At 40.0% G+C, this 21668-nt stretch overlaps 1 protein-coding gene across 1 annotated transcript in view; it reads right to left on the reverse strand.

The window, feature by feature from the left end:
• Positions 1-16589, reverse strand: part of LOC149024161 (BTB/POZ domain-containing protein FBL11-like) — a 34457-nt gene extending 17868 nt beyond the window's left edge. Inside the window, exons 1-5 of the mRNA XM_089144484.1 lie at positions 16322-16589; positions 16183-16233; positions 15436-15556; positions 11325-11466; positions 11120-11169 (exon numbers count right to left, since the gene is read on the reverse strand). Coding sequence (XP_089000610.1) covers positions 11120-11169; positions 11325-11466; positions 15436-15556; positions 16183-16233; positions 16322-16494 — 537 coding nt within the window. The 5' untranslated portion in view covers positions 16495-16589. The remainder of the gene's footprint in view (positions 1-11119; positions 11170-11324; positions 11467-15435; positions 15557-16182; positions 16234-16321) is intronic.
• Between the last annotated feature and the right edge of the window lie 5079 nt (positions 16590-21668).

The raw sequence follows: 21668 nt of genomic DNA on the forward strand, positions 1-21668 counted from the left end.
TTGGGAATATTCATGATTCACGTATGTATTTCAGACTTTCAGTGCTGTACATTTGAATCTTAAATGGCAACTAGTGGGAGTGGCGGCACTGGTAGTGGGACTCAGGACATTGCTTGGCAACATGGGGATCCACTGACTGCTGACAAGAAGAAATCCCGATGCAAGCATTGCCTCAAGACTTTGAATTCTGGTGGTTCAACCAGATTAAAGCAACATTTGGCTGGTGGTTATAAAGATGTTGCCAAGTGTCCCAGGGTTCCTTATGAAGTCCAAAAAATAATTGCAGCAACTTTAAGGGGAGGGAAACAAAAAAAGGAAGAGATGGCACAAAAGCAAAGGGAATTTGAGGATATAGTGCTATCTAGACCTACTCTTGATGTTGATGAGGAATCAAGCGATGATGAAGAGAGGAGGAGGGTTATGGGTGTTGAGTCACGAGCCGAATGGAGACAGATGAAGGCTGCAATGGAAGCTAGCAGACAGTCCTTACATGCTGATAGTGTGAGGCAATATGAACAAACAAGGGGAGCAGGTGGTTCGGGGTCGTGGGCATCCATGCCACCTAGACATAGTTTTCGTGAACCGAGACCGAGAGGACCGAAAGGAGGAGGAGGAAGACTACACATTATGATTCCACATTTGACCAAGACCCTCCCTCTTCAACCAACAAGACATCTATCAAAGAAGCATTCCCGATATGTTTGCTGGAGGTAGAGAAGGCGGTAGGGAGGAGGAAGCTAGGTTATCAATCAGCAAATTCATGCTCTATAACAACATTGCACCCAATGTAGCCAAAACACCATACTATCAGGAGATGATCAATGCAGTTGCTAGGGCAGGTGTAGGGGTTAAAGGCCCAACAGCTTGGGAAGTAATGAATAAATATTTACCCAAGGTAAAGCAGGAGGTGGATGAATACATTGAATCATTAAAAGAACAATGGAGTACATATGGTGTTACTGTGATGGCTGATGGATGGACTGGTCCTACTAGACAGTCCATCATTAATTTCATGGTGAGCTGCAATGGAAAGACATCCTCCCTCAAGTCAGTGGATGCCTCAGATAAGATCAGAGATGCTAACTACCTTTACAAGCTTCTTAGGGAGGTGGTACTCGAGGTAGGCCAAAGAATGTTGTCCAAATTGTCATAGATAATGGTGCAAACTTCAAAAAAGCATGTGAAATGTTGATGAGGAAGAAGAGCAGCAGGATCCACCTCTTTTGGACACCATGTGCTGCTCATTCGATTGATCTTATGTTGAAGGACTTGTTATGTGCTGAAGATGATGAGGAACCATTGTAAGGGTGATCTAGTCAGACCTGGATTGACTAGATTCGCCACCAACTATGTAGCTCTGAAAAGCTTCCAGAAGAAAGTGGTGGGTCTTCCGCACATGTTTGCAAGTGAGGAGTGGTTTGGTTGGCGTGGATCTAGCCATCCTGATGCAAAGACTAGCCCAACAAACCATTGCTGATGATTCCTTTTGGAGGCAGCTGAATAGGACACTGGGCATTATAGAGCCTATTGTGTTTGTTTTAAGGATGGTGGATTCGGAGAAGAAGCCCACAATGCCCCACATATATGCTGCCCTCCAGCAAATGAAAGAGTTGGTTAGAGCTGCTGCCCCTAGCACCTTCAAATCCTACGAGAGGATCATCGATAATAGATGGGAGATGCACTTGATGCATCCTTTGCACTTGGCTGGTGAGTCACTTTTAAGTCTTTAAGTTTTTGTTGTATACTTTAATTTAAATTCTTTATTTGTTATAACTTATAACTTATAATTTATAAACAAGTAAGTTAGTAAACAACCAAATCACTAAGTCATTAACCAAATTTTTTATTTCCACAATGCAAGCTTACTACCTCAACCCAAAGTACCATTACAAGAATGATCCGGGGCTTGATGTAAAGTTGATGATCACGGTGCAAGAGGTGGTGGAGAAGCTTGTGTCAAATCCCATCATGCAAGGGACAATTAATGGAGAGGTGAGAACTTATTCAATTGTTTCTTCAACTTCTTGCATTAGTGCATTAGCCATTAAGCATATACATAATAGTATAATACAATAATTGAAGAATTGGTGTACGAGATCGGGAGTTCAGTGGATGCCTCTCGGGAGTTTTGGAAAGCCTTCTCAGCTTGCAACTAGGAAAAAAACTGATCCTGGTAAATAGTTCACTACTCTATAAGTCATTAAGTCTATAAGTCAATAACTTTATAAATGATAACTGATAAGTTATATAAATATAAAGATTTGCTTGCCTAATGCATTCTTATTTTTGGTTATGCAGCTGACTGGTGGTTTCTATATGGAATTAGTGCACCAAATCTCAGGGACATAGCAATTAAAGTACTCTCACAGACTTGCTCATCCTCTGGTTGCAAGAGGAACTAGAGCACCTTCTCGCTCATCCATAGTAAGGTACGGAACAGATTGGGGAGTAAGAGGCTCGAGAACTTGGTGTATGTGCATTACAACATGAGATTGAGAGTAGGGCACATACAAGATAATATAGATGACGACAATCGTGAACCGATTGAGTTGACTGATATATTCCACGAGCCCCCCGCAGAAGATGAGGAAGATGATGTCATATATCAGTGGGTTAGGGATCGAGGTGGCCCAATGCTGGATGGGCCAGAAGGGCAGCCTGATCCTACCATTGCTGCTGCTGTGGGCCCAGATGCTGTGGCTGAGCACCTATCTTCCGATGAGGGTCGTCGCTTTGCGTAGCGGCATCGAAGGATCAGCTGTACCATTTGTGGAGCCACCTGGTCGACTTCAAACAACCGAGGTGACAACTAGTAGTGGAGATTCGGATGATGATGCCGATGATACCACTCATACTGCACGACCAAGTGGCCCAAATCGGACATCGAGTTCGAGTCATGGAGGCGGTCGGGCTGGTCGTGTTTCTGTGGAAGTCGGCGTCAACAAAGGGAGTCACCCGACTCACCTCCACCAGTCCGAGTCATCCGACACATGTGAGCCACGGTTCCCCTATCTCTCGGACTTATAGTAAGAGTCGGAAGAGCAGATCAAAGCAAGGGCAGGGGCAACTGAATGATGATGCGAGCATGCATGATCTTGAATTGAGCATGGGAAGCATGAGCCTAGATCAGAGTGATTCACAACAGCAGAGCCCGTCATCGGGGTACCAATACGGGGATCACAAAGACCGGGTCGATTACATGGGGTATTCTTCTTATGGAGGTCATACTATTTCTCAAGACCCTTCACCTGGAGAGTATGCATATGGGAGTGAAGGTGGGTTGTTAAATGAGTGGTTTAGAAACCCGTACCCAAATACTCAACAACTATATGAACAACAACAACAACAATGGCTCTTTCACCCACCCACGATTGACGGTTATCCCGCATCGCTATTCCTCCAAAGATTCGACATGCAAACATATAATGATCATATAAACCGATATGTGACATACTTCAGTGATCAATTGACTTGGGAGTCATATGTGGCCACCGTTCAAAATCAATTGATGCGAAATGTTGAGTGATACTCTTAGTCTTGTAACTTGTAAGTTGTAACTTGTAAGTTGTAAGTTGTAATCTTCTTAATTCTTATGGAGTTATGGTTGTACAATTTTGAAGACATTTAAGTGTTTAACAATTTATTACTTTGAATCTTTGATAGTTTGAAGTTTGAACTTTGATCACTTGTTGACTTGATTCTTGAATACTTGATGTGTAATGTTATTGTATATTTGTATTTGATACTTGATGGTTGATAAATGATAACTCATTAACTTGAAGTCTTGAATTACTTGATATCTTTACATAATTACATTACATGTTGTCTCTAACTCTCTAAGACTCTAACTCTATATCTATAATCTCTATTCTCTAAGACTCTAACTTTGCATTTCACAGAATTTCGGTTTTACACATAGGGTCGACATAGAAGACATAGTTAGGGTTATTTTCTCACAAATCTAAGGCCACAAATGTGTTCAAAAGGCCTTAAATAGGCTAAATACCAAGTTTCAGCCCAACCAGAGCCCTAAAACTCACCGAGATGGGCTACCGAGACTACCGCCAATTTTCTGGCATATCTCGACCGAGATCTCGCCATCTCGGTCGAGATCTCGGTATTTCTGAGTGGCGAGATCTCGCTCGAGAGCGAGATCTCCCACCATGGTTGCAACACCCACAAAACTAAACTCATCCTCTAGGGTAACCTAGTGGTAAGGCTTGTTGCACATGCTAAGTGTAACCATGATTCCTACGAAAGTGAGTGAGGATTTTATTTTGTTGCATTAGTTTCTTTCTTGCATTTGTCTTTTTCTTTATTCTTGCTTAAGGACAAGCTTAATCCAAGTGTGGGGGAATTCTAATGAGCACATTCATGTGTGAAATGTTAGAGCATAGCATGCATTTTACACACTTAGAGCAGAGCTACCTTTGGTTTTATGTTGTTTTTGCAGATTTTCGATTTTAGGATTTTAGCAAATATTTGGAGATTTGGGGATCAAACATGAAATTTTACACATTAGAGGTCCATTCAAATTCTCAAGTGTGAAAAGGGCCCAATTTGGACTTTGGAGCATGATGGGCTAGAGATGTCATTATGGGCCAAATCTAAGAATATCTTAAAAATAAAGAAGCCAAGTAATCTACGGCTGAGTTTAGTTAGGATTTTTATTTTATTTATGTAATTGAAAAAGAAAAAATATTAATGTATGTACAGGGCCCACAAGCATTCAAAGATTAGGATTTTCTATTTTTTCCATAGATTTTCTAAAAAATATTAAAATAATAATAATTCAATTTGATGGTGCTATGGAAAGATTTGGTAAAATATATAGTCAAGTCTATGGGATTGATTATCAGGAGACATTCGCATTGGTAGCCAAGCAATCAATCACAGTCCTATTGTCTATGGCAACCTAGCAACCTAGCCCTTGTACCAACTAGATATCAAGAATGTTTTTCTTCATGGTGACTTAGACAAGGAAGTATACATGCAATTGCAACCATCCCAAGGTTTGTCTCCATCTAAAGGGAAAGTATATCTCTTAAAAATGCATTTCATGGAAAATGGTCTCCTACTACTTTGTTTGAGAGATTTAGATAGGTGATTCTAAGGAATGGATATTCCTAGAGTCAAGCTGACAGTACCCTTGTTTATTTGGAAATGAAACAACACTATTACAGCTTTCATTGTCGACTGACATTGTGGCCACTAGGAATGACAGGGGATTTGTAGGTTGAAGTCATATCTAACCCAATAATTGACACTAAAGATCTTGGACTCTCGAAATACTTTCTCAGGATTGAGATGTCAAGATCGAACGAGTGACAAATATCCATCCAATGGAGTTTGTGATGTTGAAGGAAGTAGGGATGTTGCTATAAAACCAACAAACTCCCAACTAGACCAAAACCACAAGCTTAAAGACATTATGATTCACCTCTTTTAATGCAGGAAATTAACAAAATTTTGTTGGGAAGCTGAGAAGCAACTTATAGCCAAGTCTAGTGCTGAGGCAGATCTCAAGCTATGGCTCATAGGGTATGTGAACTTATCTGGTTGAAAGCTTGATCTGAGAGTTGGGATCTGACCCTATAAAACCAATGCAGCTCTATTGTGACTACAAGGCTGCTATAAGTATTGCTCAAAATCCTATGCAAATTGATCCGACAAAAAGCATTGAGGTTGATGGGCATTTCATCAATGAGAAGATTGACTCCAAGTGAGTATGTACTTGTTTTGTGAGGCAGGCGATCAACTGGCTGACATCTTCACCATAGGTCTAGATGCAGGAACAGCACCCAACTAAACATTTTAACCTACGTAGGTATAAGCGTTTGGCCTTAGTCCCATAGGTTTATGGGGTGATGAGCCCATATCAGCCTTAAACATGATTACTAAACCTGTTTACAGCTTAGCACTCAGTTTTATTATTATTTCAAGTGGTTCTTTATTGTAATTCTACCCAACTTAAGTATTAAGTCTAGAAGTCTTGTTTAGTTTGGAGTTGAGTTCTTGAATCTTGAATCCTTAGGAGTCTTTCTTTAAAGGACTCTTGTAAGTATTTTATTACAAGAACAGTTCCTTTCCTTATGTGGAGTCCAAGTGTCTTACGGGAATCTATTTTCAAGAAGATCCCATTAGTTGTTTTGTTTAAATTAAAAAATTTAATTGTGTGGCTGAGATTAATTGTAAGAGAAATCCTAAATTATAAAGAATTCCCAATTAGATTTGAGTCTTTAGTAGGCTATGAATATCCTATTCTTTTCATTGTAAGTTTTAAGTCTGATCACTGAATAAAGTTTGGGTTAAGGATCACGGCCTTTTTGAGGAGGCCACGGTTGAGTAAAAATGGAAAGTTCTTCAAAATCAGCACCTTCTTCAAGCTTCTAGCACTCTTCTTCCAGTCTCCAGCAATTACAAGGCATTACAGCAGCTTCCACGTAAAAAGCAAGCCACCATCCCCTCCCACAACCTCCTAAACGCATCATGCCAACCCCACCCCCTTCCCCTGCCTGCGCAAAACCGGAATCCCTCCCCCCCTTACTGCCACACCCCTGGCAGCACACTTCCCAGCCCCAAGAGCCCCTAAAACCCTTCCCCTACACCCTGCGATTCTTCCCAGCCCTTCCCCCATCTCTCCCCTACCCTGCAGCTCTTTCTTTCCCTGTATTTTCTTCATCGCACCCCTCCCCACCCATGTGTCTGACTTGTGGCAGATTTGAACAAGAAAAAGAAAGAAAAGAAGAAAAGAAAAAAAAGAAGAGAAAAAAAAAGGAAAAGAAAGAAAATGGATTGCCCAAGATCTTCAAAACCCTAATCAAGATCCATTACTCAAGTTCATCCTTTCCATTTAGGTTTTGCAAACCCTTATCATTTCCCCATCCCACCTCAAGTAGAATTTTTTTTTTTTAAGGGATAACATCCCAAATGGACTGATTTTAAAAAAGATGTACCTAATAAATTTTTTTTTAAAATGTTTTACTCAAATGGATTCTATGTTGAAAAAAGAATTGCTCAATCCCAAATTTTGTGACAATTTTTCCCACCCAACCAATATTCTACCATTAATTACCTAAATTACCCTCAAAGTAAAGTCTTTATATATATAGTTAGCATTTTTTACCTTTTTACAGAATTCATTTTTCCTGGTTCAATTCCTAAAAGATAGTTAGACAATTTCACGTTTGAGATTTTCTAGTAACTCCTAAGAGTTAGTTACTAGCATTCAAAAGCAAAAATTTTTAATAATGCACTCTTAAAAATTCATCTATAATAATTTCTCACTAACTCCTCTTTCTTCGTCGTTGTCTTCTTCTTCTTCTTCTTTTTTCCCTAATAGGGAGCTTTATATTATGGGGTGGGGACTCAATAACCAATATAATATGATGTTGATTTAATAAAAATAAAAAAAAAATAAAACATAAAATAAATAAAATAAAATAAAAAGAAAGAAAGAAGAAGAAGAAATTATTTGATGTACTTGTTATTCAAACAGCATTCCTTAGGTCATCATCCATGTTAGTTATGATTCATTATCTATTTTTTGTTGCTCTCAAAGCACACCACTTTGCATTGTTCTCTTTAGGAACTAATAATTCAAACATGAGATTGTCTAACAATTTTTTAGCAATTGAACTAGGAAAAAAATTCTATAAAAACTCTATATATATACCCACACATAACACTTTTAGGGTAATTTGGGTAGTTCATTAGAATATTGATTGGGCGGGCAAAATTATCACAATATTTGGGATTTACCATTTGAGTAGAACTTTTTTGAAAACATCTTCGTAGGTAAATCTTTTCCACAATCAGTCCATATGGGAAATCTTCACTTTTTTAGTACCCTAACATTTCCCTATCATTCCACAGGATCCCAATTTTGTTTCCTAGTCTTTCCCTCCAATTCCCATCTAGATCAAAGCATCCCATATCTTTCCTAAGAGCTCCCCACAACTTTCTTACATACCCAGAGACATCCCATAATATTTTGTTATTCATTTACTAGAAGATTATGGCAACCCCTAATTTTAGGGAAACCATCCTAGGATGTAACCATAAAATTGGGTTTCCATTACAATGTATGGAATTAAATTCTTTGCTACTTCTTCTATTTTTATTTTTTTTATTTTTTTTGGATGGGTGTGTGGGGGTGGCAAATGAGTATTAACCTTTGATAGGGCCCTAGGGTAAGAAAGATAATGGGGGGAGAGTTATCATGACTAAACAATAAGGGGGTATATATAGGGGGAAATATGTGAGGATGGGTATCCGTTATTCTATGTAAGGTTTGGGCAGCCATTGGCTGAGGCAGCATCGTGTGAATGATGTAGGGGGTGACTGACACCATCAAAACCGGTGTTATCTTTCAGTTTTGCTGTAATCCATATCCTAGTAATTCAATTTTAGTTCAGATAGGAGGGTTCCTATCAAATTGGCATCAGAGAAAATTTCGATCCAGGGGAAGGACAATGGAGACCGGATTGTCCATGTTTTCTACTGAAAGGAGTGTAATGCATGGCTAGCAGAAGTTTTATTCTTTTGTTTGAAAGAGGAGTCGGGGTATGAATATCGGTTGAGTGCGGCTCCCAACACCAAGATGGGGATGCATTGTGTTGGGTCTATCAAAGGAAATGGCCAAAGTGTCAATTGGATAAGCTTCAAGGAGGCCAGAAGAGAAGACATCGGTGAGGGGAAGGCTGAACTGCAGAAACCAAAAGAGGTCATAGAGAAAGAAGAGTTGGCAGTAGGATTTGGGGCAAAATCTGAGGATTTGACTAGTGCTGGGGACCTCGCAATGGTGAGAAGTTACAAAAAGCTTCCACCTAGATCTGGCCGATGAGATCAAAGCAGAGGTACTAGGGATTGATCCCATAACCGAAGAAGGCACAGCTAGTGTTCTCATGAACTCAGCAGTAATACTCAATGTGAACAGCCACAATATCATCGTGCGAGACAAGAAGTCGAAGGCTGATTTTATGCACGACAGTCAAGAAATAAATGAAGGAGAAAATCTCTTTATAGAGGAGGAAGAAGAGGATGTCGGGAGTGGGAAAATGCAAAGAACCCATCGAATTGAAAAGAAGATCGTATGGGGGTGCGAATTCCAGTGAAACCTCCTTGGTTGCAGGTGGCGAAGACAACACAGGCAAGTGGTAGTTGGTGCCTAGAGTGGAAGAACCACAAAGCAGGTGCGGGCAGTTGTTGCGTGAGCTTAGGCGTCCTTCCATCGACATTCATTTGCCCAACTCCCACGAAGAGGCGGTTGCTTCAATTTCAGCAGCAGCAGTTGGGAAATATACTGCAGCGGTGAAGCTAGCAGGAGAAGAAAAGGGAAAGGTAGGGTTTAACTTGCTGACCTGGTTGGGCCTGTTTGAGCAAACAAATTAAAACCAAGAGATGGCCTTTAAAGAACCCAATTAAAAACCCACCCTTAAAAATGTTGGACTTCATCCATTGAATAGAGGTTTGCATGTTCCAATATACCCAAGGCAAGCAGACCACCTGGAGTGTTAGAATGTGCACAAGCAGCAGCCCAGGATCCATACAGCCCATTCAGATTCCAATATACCCAAGGGCACTTTTGGGAAGTAACTATTCATTCATCCCTTGCCTTCCTTCTTGCAACCAGTTCAGCGCACCAAATAGGGCAGCAAGCAGAGGCTGAGCACACACTTCTGTCGACGTTGGCAGAAGAGTTCCAGGTTCTTTGACAAAGTTCCGACAGATTTCAGGCCTCTAACAGGCCGATCCACACACACCTCGGCAGAGGCACTATTTGCAGCCACAACGAGTGAAAGGAAAAAATGGCTGGAAAAATCCACCGCAAGATGCTACTCTGACGATTTCCTGCAGATGTCGATGCCAGAGAAGACGGAGGCTCGTGCGCCTTGGTCTGGGATTGAGTCTAGGCCACCCTTCTGTGTGTTGCCCGAACCAGCATTGGGTTTGATTGTAGTCAGGAGCAATACTTACCAGGTCGACGTCTTCTGGACAGGGGTTAATGCTCCAACTGGTTTGCGATCCATCTGGAATGGTTGTCGAAGCTTCACTCTGGCAATTAGTTCCGGCAGAAATACATTGGGAAAGCCACAGGGGCCGCCCATCGTTTTACATTTCTGAAATCAGAGCTGCTACCAGGACATTTGAGAAGAAAACTGGGTTAGGGGACTCTGGAATGGTTGATTTTAAAAGGGTAATTGCAACCGAAATTCAAACCAATAATTCCTATCACATGAATTTTCAACCGAGAAAATTATTGTGGGAACTGCCAGGACTACTGTTGGAGTTCCTCCAGCACCAAAGATGTTTCAAGGGAGAGTTTGTACACGCAAGTACAAGATTGATGGTCAGCATGCTCAAATTCATCAATTAACTAATGGTCAGCATGCTACATCAAATGGGAACAATGTTGAAAGGATTCTTGGCACCGAATTAGCATTGTTGTATGGCAACCATGTGAAGACTAACCTCTTGACTTACCTTCACCTTGAGGACAAGGTGAATTTCGAGGGGCCAGTTATGATAGGGCCCTAGGGTAAGAAAGAGAATGGGGGAGAGTTATCATAACTAACAAAGGGGGGTTTATAAAGAGGGGGAAATATGTGAGGATGGGTATCCGTTATTCTATGTAAGGTTTGGGCAGCCATTGGCTGAAGGCAGCATTGTGTGAATGCTGTAGGAGGTGACTGACACCATCAAAACCAATGTTATCTTTCAGTTTGCTGCAATTCATATCCTAGTGAATTACTTCAGATAGGAGGGTTCCTACCAACCTTATCTATCTCGCAGAAGTGCTATGTTTTTTGGTTGTCGACTTTGCTTTCATGTCAACATATGCCTTTCTGCATTTTTTTCCCTAAATTAGAAAGGAACGGTAAGAATCTAACATAATGCAACACAATATAACCTTCCACATTCCGGTTATATCACAACACACATCATACAATGAATCTAGAATTTTAGAATAAACAAACTAGAAATACTGAGAATGGAGTATACATCAATTTGGTCTTTGAATAATTTGTTTTCTTATAAAAAGAAAAATAAGGAATTCAAAGTCACATATATAAGATTGAAGTGTGATGGCTTGCTTAAATAAAAGTAAGGTACCCACAAAGTTTCTCGCCAAATAGTCCGTGCACATTTCTGCAGTAAAATTAACAGCTGCAACACATTTCACTACCTGCTATCAGAGTGAAGGCCTCATATTTGACCATATATCATAAACTAGAAGTGGCAAGATTGTTCTGACAGTGTAATTCCTACAATTCAAGAAGATCTCAACCGTTTATCAAATAAAGAAGGATTAGAAAACATACCATTCTCTAATCCAAAGTTCCAAACTTCAACAATGGCATCTAATGTTATTTGTGGCAATTGAAGACCCCTGGTAGAGGTCATCTTGGAGAACCATGTATTGCACTCCAGTAATAGTGACTCCAACCCGAAATATAATGCACCCTGGAAAAATTCAAACATATCTTAGGCACATAACTCATGCACAATTTCTCAAAAATTGGAAGAGAGAAAAGAAAAAGGAGTTTGACAAGAGGAAATTCATCCATCATCGTCGACGAATCACTAACACTGTTGCAACAGTAAATCCCGAGCCAACTGACTGAATAATGTTGGCTGTTAAATGGTTTCCTGGCTTAAATGCTGGGCAAGCCATTCAACCCAAAATACAAAGTCAAATTCTGCTGTTTGGTCACTACCAAACTACTGACTACAAGAATATAGTCAAAAAGATTACAGAAATTAGGATGTGTAGTCACTACCAAGGATCTCATTCAATCTTTTAGGGTGAAATTTTGGATGTTTAGTCACCAACTTATTCGTTCAATGCGATTTAAGTATTAATCATGCATTATATAGTCAACTACGAATAAGCCAAATTTGTTGTCATGGTCATCCAAGAGGTAGTCCAAAAATAAAGCTTTCCAAGTGACACTTCAATGGTGATCTAAATAAAATTTAGTGGAGATGATCATGCCTCAAAGTTGGGGAAACTGACATGATGGTTAGGCAAGATGCAGATGGAAAAGCCCGTTATTTATTGAGGGAAAAAAGCCTTTCTTAGCTTTAGCTGATTAGTTCTAACTAAGGTATGCCCCCGTCTTTTTCCTTTTTCATTTTTCTTATTTAATTGTTACAATTTTTTTGTCTGCAAAGTCCCAGTTGCAAATTTGTACCTACAACTATTCCTTGAATGTCCCATCGATAACAGTGACGATGGGGGATATGACAATCTACCAGGCTCCCAGTTCTAGTTTTCACTGTAAGATCCTTGGAATCCCCCAAGGTTTCCTTCAGAAAAACAGAATGATGTAAACCCAACTCCACGATCAGGGCTTATTGAAATAATTCCGAAGTTTAGGGTTAGCCCAGAATATTCCAGCAAATAATCACCAAAGTTATAAAGGATGGATGGATAATATGGTGGGATAGTTATGGTTTGCTGGGAAGGACAAGGAGATAAAATTGAGATCCAAATAGATGGGTAGGGAAAAGTTAGGGTTTTCCCATATTCCCATGGGAAGATTTGGAAGACTAAAAATTATCCTAGGATTAATGGGATTCATATGGGAAGCACGGTTGTCAAAGCATCCACCTAGATGAAACAAAAGATAGAAAAAAAATTAGGGTTTTGGGAATGGATCTTGAGTAGGGTTTTGAAGATCTTGGGCAGTCTTTCTCAATCCTTTCTTTTCTTTTCTTCTTTTCTTTTTTGTTCTTTCTTTTTTTTCTTCTCTTTTCTTTTTTCTGTTTTCTGGGTTCCACAAGTCAGAAAGAGTGGAGGAGAGGGAGAGAGAGAGAAAGAGAGAGCCGAGAGGGAAAGAAGGGAGGAGAGTCAGTGGCATACGGGTAGGTGGTGTTGGGGGATGGGTTTAGAAAAGTCATAGGGGGTGGGGAAGGGGAATTAGGGGGCTGCGATGGTAGGGGAGGGTTTCATAGGCTGTGCAAGAGAGGAAAGGGGAGGGGGAGGGTGACGATCGTGGTAGGAGGTTGGGGAAGGGGCTGAGGGTGCTGATCTGCTGGACATACTTGGTGGAGCTGCCACTGAAACAGATGGCTGCTGGTTCTTGAAGTAGGTTGCTGCACTTGAAGGCAAGAAGCTAAGAATCCTACTGAGGCCCTCCAAAGATAATCACAACTTGTCAATGCAGACTAATTTTAAAATGAAGAAAATGGCTTATTTATAGCCTTAAATCGAGAAAGAAAGAATTTGACTCTAACTAGGTACTTGACTTAGACTCAACTAGGAATTAGAAACTAACTCAACTAGGGTTTCCTTTATAAGTTAGGATACCCCTAACAATTAAATAACAGCCACATAAACAAAAGAACCCAACTTGAATAGAAGACTTAATTATCCCTAAAGAGTCCTACTTAAAAGATAGATTCCCGATGTCACTAGGAGTCAAACTAGGACTTCAACATAGAATTGGACTCAGAAAAAAAATAAAATAAGCAACTAAATCAAAAGGGAAAATGACCAAATTGCCTTGTAGGGGTTCGGCCAACCCTAACTGTGCCAGTTTGGTTGGGCCCCAAGGCCCAAACCAAAGTGTCGGCCAAGGGGAGGGCCTTTGTTCACATCACAAAAGAAGGCCAATGACCACACCATCAGTGGCATCAAAAGTGGTAATGACAAAAATGCCATTTCCTTGAAATAAATGGAGCATCTTTCAAGCATAAACAACAAAAGAGAAACATTCCAAGTCACATTGATGCAAGCTTGAGAGACTCACTTAATAAAACTAGGCTGAACAAGCTCAAAGGGAATTGACCTTAAGGACTGAGGGTATTGAAGGAACCCATGGATCATACCAGAGATGATTATTCTCACCATTCCCAACATGCTTACTTAAAGAGTTCTTAAGACTCAGCGACACAACAGTAAAACTATTCCACACCCTGGACCTTTTCTTTTTCCAAACCTTAGGATCTAACAGGGAGGTACTGGGAAAATATTTTCCAGTGAGCATTCTTAGTCAAACATAGGATGGCCCATTAATCAATCACCAACCCTATTTATGAAGTAAAGCCTGATTAATAAATCCAAGCAGAGCTAAAACCAAGTCCACCAAGCTCAATAGGTAAAAAGCATACTCTTTTTACACGTGAGATTAGAAGGCTTACCCACATCATTATTTCAAATCGATGGGCTAACGAATCAAGAGTGTTAAATATAGATTCAGGAAATTCACAGCAACCCATCAAAAAGGAAGGAATAGAAGCAAGGCCAACTTGGATTCTAAGATTCTTCATTCCAGGAGCACTTCTGAATTGATAATTGGCAATGTTCTTTGTCTCAATCTGGGAAATTCTACACTCAAATGGCTGCTATTCATTTATCTTTAGATAGATATATTCAATGGAGTTAGTATTTTAGGAAAAAGTTTCATCTTCATCCAAGGGATTAAGTTTTCTTGTAGAGAGTTTTGCATAATGGATTGCCTGTTAGGAATTTGGTTGCAAGTGGTCGTTTTCTTCTACCTCTTGTGTTACGTGTGGTGTGTTTCATGAATCAGTTTGGCATATTTGTTTTGAGTGTAATTTTTCTAAAATAATTTTAGCAGCTGGACCTTTGGGTATTAGACCCGAGTTTATTACCATGGCTTCTATTTTGAATGTCTGCGGGAGTCGGTGTTTTTGCCTAAACTAGGAGATTTCCTCTCTTAATAGGGTCTTTTCAATTTTGGCTATCTCATTTTATTATATCTAGGGGGCTTGTCATTTAGCTGTCATTAGGGGCATCTCTCCTAATCCTTTGCAGGTGTCAGAATCCATTCAGTTTTGGCTCAAGTAGTCAAACATTTATCCTCTTGTGAATAGTTGCACTGATATACAGTGTCGGGATTTAGTATTCTATTCTAGCATCGAGGCTCCACTAAGTCTTAGTTCTATTGTGCTCTCTCTCCCAACTTGGTGTAGTTTTGATGGTTCTATCTTAATGGTTGCAGGTGTGCTCACCACTCAGTTAGCAGGTTGCTCATGGGGGGTTCTTTTTGGTCCATGAAAGATGATGTGTTACAGCTGATGGGACTTTGTCTTAGGATAAAAAGCTGGAAGCCACTTTGGAGGGGGGTTGTGCAGGGACAGAGTAAAGCAGCTGAAACGGGTGTTTCTTCGATTGTTGTTAGGTCTAATTCTAGGATGTTATGTGAACTATTGCCGAGTCCATCAGGTCACAGTTGGCCTTACTATTTAACACCAATCTTGTTAGTCCTTGCTCAATCTATCTTGGATGCATCTTTTTGTGTTTTTTTGGATGTTATATCTTTTTAGTACCTGAGACAGTTCATCCTCTTGGAAAACCATCAGGTGTCATAGTCTGTTGTTTATCAAGAGAGCTCCCAGGCACATGACAGCTAGGAATGGGGTAATGAATGGACTCAATGGAGCACAAGAAGATCAAAAACTTACTTCCAATAGTTGAACAAAATTCTTGGGTGTGATATCAAGCTGACAGCCAAAAATAAACTTCAGAACATTGAGTACAGTTTCCGGGTTCCAATCAACTGAAATACAGTCCAGACATGATTCCCTAAAGGAACAGAAAACATGAAGTACGCTTTTTAGTGTGAGTATAGACAGCACAAGTAAATAGAATAAATACAAACTCAAGGCATTAGTTGAAAATGAACAAACTAAAGTATCAAAATTTTGCTGTCATTGTAGCATAAGGGAGCTCTAGTCACACTAAGCTCCTGCCCAAGTGATGATCGTCAATACAAAATCTTTAGGAAGTTGCACAGGGTCTAATTCTGCTTTGCTATTGGCATCTGATTGATGGTTTTAGTCCTCAGACAGGGTAATTACTTTTCCACCCAAACAGCAATTTAGCTTAATTCAATTTAATGCCATGAAGATGTCTCTTCATTCAAGTATTCAAATCACTAGATAGATCTCCAGGCAAAATTCGGAAGGGGGAAAACTAAACTGTGTCAATAAATTTGTACATTTACTTCTAATTCTTTGAACAAGAGAAGGGTCAACTGCTTCGACCAAGATACTCTTCAGCTTATTGACTTAGTTGCCGGAGTAAGGCGAGCCTAGTTTGTCTCAATAGAAAGTGAAAGTTCATGAGCATTCATATGTAGAGAGGAACAAGAAAGAAGAAGGTTAGTAGCTAGGTGATAGGTCTACGGTTAGAGAAGCTCAGTAACCAACCTAAAGCTTCCACCGAGTAAGCCTTGGAAGTACGACGATTCCTGAATAAGCCTGCATTCGTGATGTGAGGAAACGAATTACAGATTAATGCTACAAGTCGATACAAAATCTCAAAAGAACGAATTGACTTAGTATCTACCTGTTTCGATTTGCTTGAACTTTAACGATTTGACTGCTCAGAATCAACGGGAGGTTCCAAAAATGGACATCTGCGGTTGAAATGAAAATCTCTTCCTGCCGAACCTCCGGTTGGGTCGACGGAAGATTCCTCAATTCGATAACCACCAAATCGTCGATTGAGGTAGAAGCCATGGAAAAACTCTATAGGTGACAGCCAGCTTCAAACAACCCCTTCTTCGAAATGAGCCTTGAGACAATCGATATGTATACGAACTAAAGCGGAGAGCATTGGCTCGTGGCTGGTGCATGCAGGATCTTCTTTTTCCATTTTCATTATTTTCTGCAGGCAGGGTGTCATGGTCCGGTTTGGGCCGGTTTCGAACTTTAACGGTTTCGGGCTACAAAATTCGAAGTCCACACACAGCCCTATTGGAAAAATAACGGTTTCAAGACGGTTTTTGTTTTGTGCGATTTGGATTCGGACTGATTAACAGTTTAAACACAGGTTGATTAACAATTTATGGTATGCAAGAAAAAGAACAAAATAAATATTTGAACATCCTACAACAAAAGCTAAAATTCTGTGCAAAGCAAAATTGTTATTGGTCAATTTCTAATAAAAAATTAAAAGTCATTACACATTGTAGAAACTAGAAACCCATCAACCCTATAAAAATCAAAAAACCTAGATAGTATAGACACTGCAAGTTCATTCTTTGGGCTCTACCGGATGGTCCTCCATAAATAGATCCTCAAATCAAAAACCTTTTTAAATTTCATCTTGTGCTATAATTGATTGTCTTAAAATTGGGTTATTATACTATGAAAATGTAGATTTTTTTCCCCTTCTATGAAATCCATCTATTTTTTGGGTTGTATTACAAATATGATACACACGTGCAAACACGCATTATTGGATCGGATTATTACTGTCACATCCACCCAGCCGGTATCCTACCTGGCATACCCGATTGTGTGATCCACAGCCCCGAAGATCAAGTATCGAGGAAACCATCCTCCCACATAAGCAATAACATAATCAAGAACATAACTAATCAATGTGCAAAGTATAAATGAGAGATCCAAATAAGGAAGGAATAAATCATATATCATCAGAGTACGAAAGGTAACAATAATGTCAAAATCATAAAGTAAAATGAGGCGGAATAGTAGTTCAGAAAAGAAAAGGAAAAGAGATCAAAACTAATCCCAATAGCAAGTACAATGAGTAACTAAATTTTTTTCAATCTTATAGAGAACATCTCTATAAGTATAAATCTCAAAAATGGCACAAGGGTGCTTCCACTCTATTGACGGACTAAGCATTGTACACAATATGACCACTCTCGGAATCTCTAACGTAATTGTCGTAACCGCAATCACCTTCTTAGAGATATGCCTCCTCTCCCTACACTTCTTCATACGAGCAGTCATAATACTCAGAACCTGTAGATAAATCTAACAATACATAGCACAAAAGGAATGAGTTTAAAAAAAAACCCAGTAAGACAGTTAATCCATAATAACATAAATAGCAAGATTTCAAAGCAAAGTAAGATGCAATATGATATGTAACATATGATGCATTATGATTCTAACTCTATGTATGCTGGTCTCTATTGGCAGACATGCTTTAAGTCATAGCACCATACTTCTTTAGGAAGGTCTCATCACACAACGCCATTTGGTAGTGGGTCCGGCATCCCTCGGGACATTCCATGGCTGGGGGTATCTAAGTACTGGCGCATGTCAAGGTAAAGCCTAGCCAAATACAAGTCTTCTACTTAGTTACATCAACTCAACTCCAGATAAGTCCATTCCTCGCCCCTGGCGATCCTTTCCAGTATCCTTCACACTAGAGTCCTCATAGTCCCTAACTACGAACTCCTCAACCCTATTAATTATCCACATATGGTAAACGGGAAGATCTCACGTCCCCTCACGGGTTGGTTACCGGTCTTGAGTGCCCGTGAGCCCAAGTCTATTCATATGCAACCCTACCAATAAATTGCCCCCACAATGTGATTCATGTCCTCTCATGAGTTGGTTACCGGTCTTGAGCGCCCATGAATCTCCATTGCTACCACGGGTCGTTCGGTCTCAATACCCTTCCGACTAGGGTCTGATATAACGAGACATCCTAGCCAAGCACTACTAGACAGTCCTAGGTATGTCAACCAATAGTTTAGGAAGGTGTCAAAGGGCATCTCCGGAAACATCCTATAATATTCCCGTTAATGTCCAAGGACAGAAGTGTCAAAAAGACACCTCCCCTTTCCAAACCATACCTAATCATTCACAACCATAATTCAATCATATCACAATTATAGTAACTCCCCATATGGAAAGAAATCAAACACATGATTCAACTCATATATATAATTGGCAATTAAAGTCATACAAAAACTAAGTAATGTAAACAAGTAATGCTACTGTAATTAGAATAGTTGCATCAGTAATAAATCAATATAAGAATCTATTTATGGAAATAAATCAGAGAGATTCAAATATGAAAACTAAATCATGCAATCTATGTAATTAAGGAAATAATTATCCTTACTTTAAGTAACTTGCAAGTAATCTTGGGGATCAAGGAAGATCTTGTCTAAACTTGGAAAAAAAAGTCCTAAACAAGTATATATATCATATTAGGAAAGAAACCTAGAAGGTAAGGATCAAATCATCCAAAACAAACCAAACATGAGGATACTGTCCTCATTGGTCGATTGATTGGTCTACTGACTCACTCGACCAACAGAGTCAGTGACAAACAAAATCAGAGATTTCTGATTCAAAATCCGAATTTTGTGATTCTAAATGACACAAAACAAGAGGGAATATGCAATGATAGTGTATTGGTCTATAGAGGACTTCTAAATTCTAATAACATCAAGTCTTCAAGTCACAAATTAGGAAATAAAAACTTACCATAATTAGATCAATCATGGTTCTTGGAGAAATCATGGCAAATTCATGGATGAGAAACTATAGAGTGATGGATTACTAATCTGATAAAGACTTAATGAAAAACATGTATACATCTTCTAGAAAAATAGATCTAAGGTTGAAGAACTTGAATCTAAAAAGGGAAAGAAGATGAAGACATAGATTCCTTCAAAAGCGAGTGATGATCTTGATGAAGATCATCCACATCAAGATCATCCATCAAGCTTTAAATCCTTAGGAAAAGAGAGAAGATGAGTAAAGTGATGGTTGCAACAGAGATGCAACATCAACTCCACTGTTCTCAAACAGAAAAGGAAAGAAAACTATAGAAAACCAAAGATAAAGAAGAAAGGAGGATGATCACATACCTTGTGATGCGAATGCAAGAGATTTGATGAAGATCCGACAAGAAAATCACCAAGAGATGCAGAGGAGATGACTTGAGGAGAGCTTTGGTTCGTTCTAGGAAGTTTGGAGACACAAAAGACAAATTAGACTTGAAGTTGGGCTTAAATAGAGAAGCCAAGACCTAATTCAACAAAATAGACCCCATTGGTCGATCGATTGGTCGACTGGTCCAGTCGACCAAGCAGTCGACCAATCAAGACAGCAAGTCCAAAACAAGGATTTGAAGGCTCAGATTAAATCCGAACATGAAGGGGTTTTGCACACACACCAAGTGGCATACCTTGTATGTAGAAATGCCTTCGAACCAAGTCTGAGAGTACTCTAAGTTCATCAACTAATTCCATCTTCATCAGGGTGCAAGTTCCTTTTCAGTCCTGAACAACTTTCCATAAATGGAACACTGTCATCAACACTAATGGATTCTAAGCCAAACACCAAGTCTTGCACTGAGATGGTCCATAGTTGATTTCTTGCTACTTTGGGTTGTCGGACCTACAAACAACAGGGTTTCCGGGTCAAGGTTAGGGCTGGGTTTCACAATTACTCGGGTAATCACCCGGTTATATGGTCAGGATTTATCTCGGTCAAGTAGGACTAATATGGAATGCACCACTCACACTAAAACAGAGAAGGAAACACCAACATAAACAAAAGGTCTACCCCAGAAACAGTTGGGCGAGCAAGTGCTAGGGACCCTGTTGGTTCTAAGAAAGGCAACCTGCACACTATTTAACAACGTCTCAATCCTTAGGTAAGGACATGAACATTCTCTGGTTAATCCCTGAGCAACACTCGCTCAGGACCTTAATTTGATCCCTTACTAACTTAGCCATCGGAGGTGGTTGCCTAGCATCCAAGTCAGCCTGTGTCTAACTTCTTTTGCAGGTCTTATCTTTTTCATTGTCGGGACCTCAATCGAGAGTCAATTCACTTAAGTCGGGACCAGGGTCAAATCTGAGAGACAACAGTTTTTGGCGCCGTCTGTGGGAAACGATAAATCATGACAAGATGAACAAATAAAACTAGGCAAACTACCCAACAAAATACTGCAACTGGGGACCCAAACCTAGATGATCAAAACCTCCGGAAGGATAGAGGCTAACATTCCAGTCAGGATGAAACTTGAGTTGCCCAAAATCCTCTTGGGGAAGGTATATAGACAGGACTCCAAGGACCTACTACCGCAGAAGATCTAGACGAGATCTGGAGAGGAATGCTCGAGCTGCAAGGAGTGTTGCGTGGGTTGGTACACCAGGTAGGAATCCAATAGGGACCTCCACCCAACACTCAGGCAGGGAGATTGCAACAGGCTGCCCGAGTAGCAAGGGGTACCCAGCCATTGAGTGCCAACCGGGATAATAACTGGGCAGACGATTGGCTGGAGGCGCGGCACAAGACCCAGGAAGACAAAAGACCCAGGGACGGAACAAGGATCAACGCCTTCTGTCACATCCTCCCAGCCAGTACCCTATCTGGCATACCCGAGAGTGTGATCCACAGCCCGAAGATCAGGTATCGAGTAATCAACCTCCCACATAAACAATAACATAATCATGAACAATCATAATAAAAGTGCGGAAGATAAACCATAGATCCAATAAGGAAAGAATGAATCATAAATAAATCAGAATACTGGATATAATCAGAGTGTCAAAACAGATAAGTAAAGTGAGGTAAAATCCCACTCTAGAACCAGCGGAAAAGTAGCTCCAAAAGAGAATAAACTAGACAAAATCTAATCCCAGTAGCAAGTACAATGTGTAACTAAATTGTTCTCCACTTTATAGACAACATCCTTATAAGTGTAAATCTCATAAATGGCACAAGGACGCTTCCACTCAATGGTCGGACTAAGCATCGTACGGAGCATAACCACTCGTGGGATCTTCAGTGTAATTGTGGTAACTGCAATCACCTTCCTTGAGATATGCCTCTTCGCCTTGCGCTTCTTCATAAGGACCGTCATAATATTCAGTACCTGCAGAATAGTCTAACAAACATTGTACAATAAA

Source organism: Hakea prostrata, chromosome 2 (assembly GCF_041222555.1).
Source record: "Hakea prostrata isolate BN-2017 chromosome 2, UWA_Hpros_2, whole genome shotgun sequence".
NCBI classification, from domain to species: Eukaryota; Viridiplantae; Streptophyta; class Magnoliopsida; order Proteales; family Proteaceae; genus Hakea; species Hakea prostrata.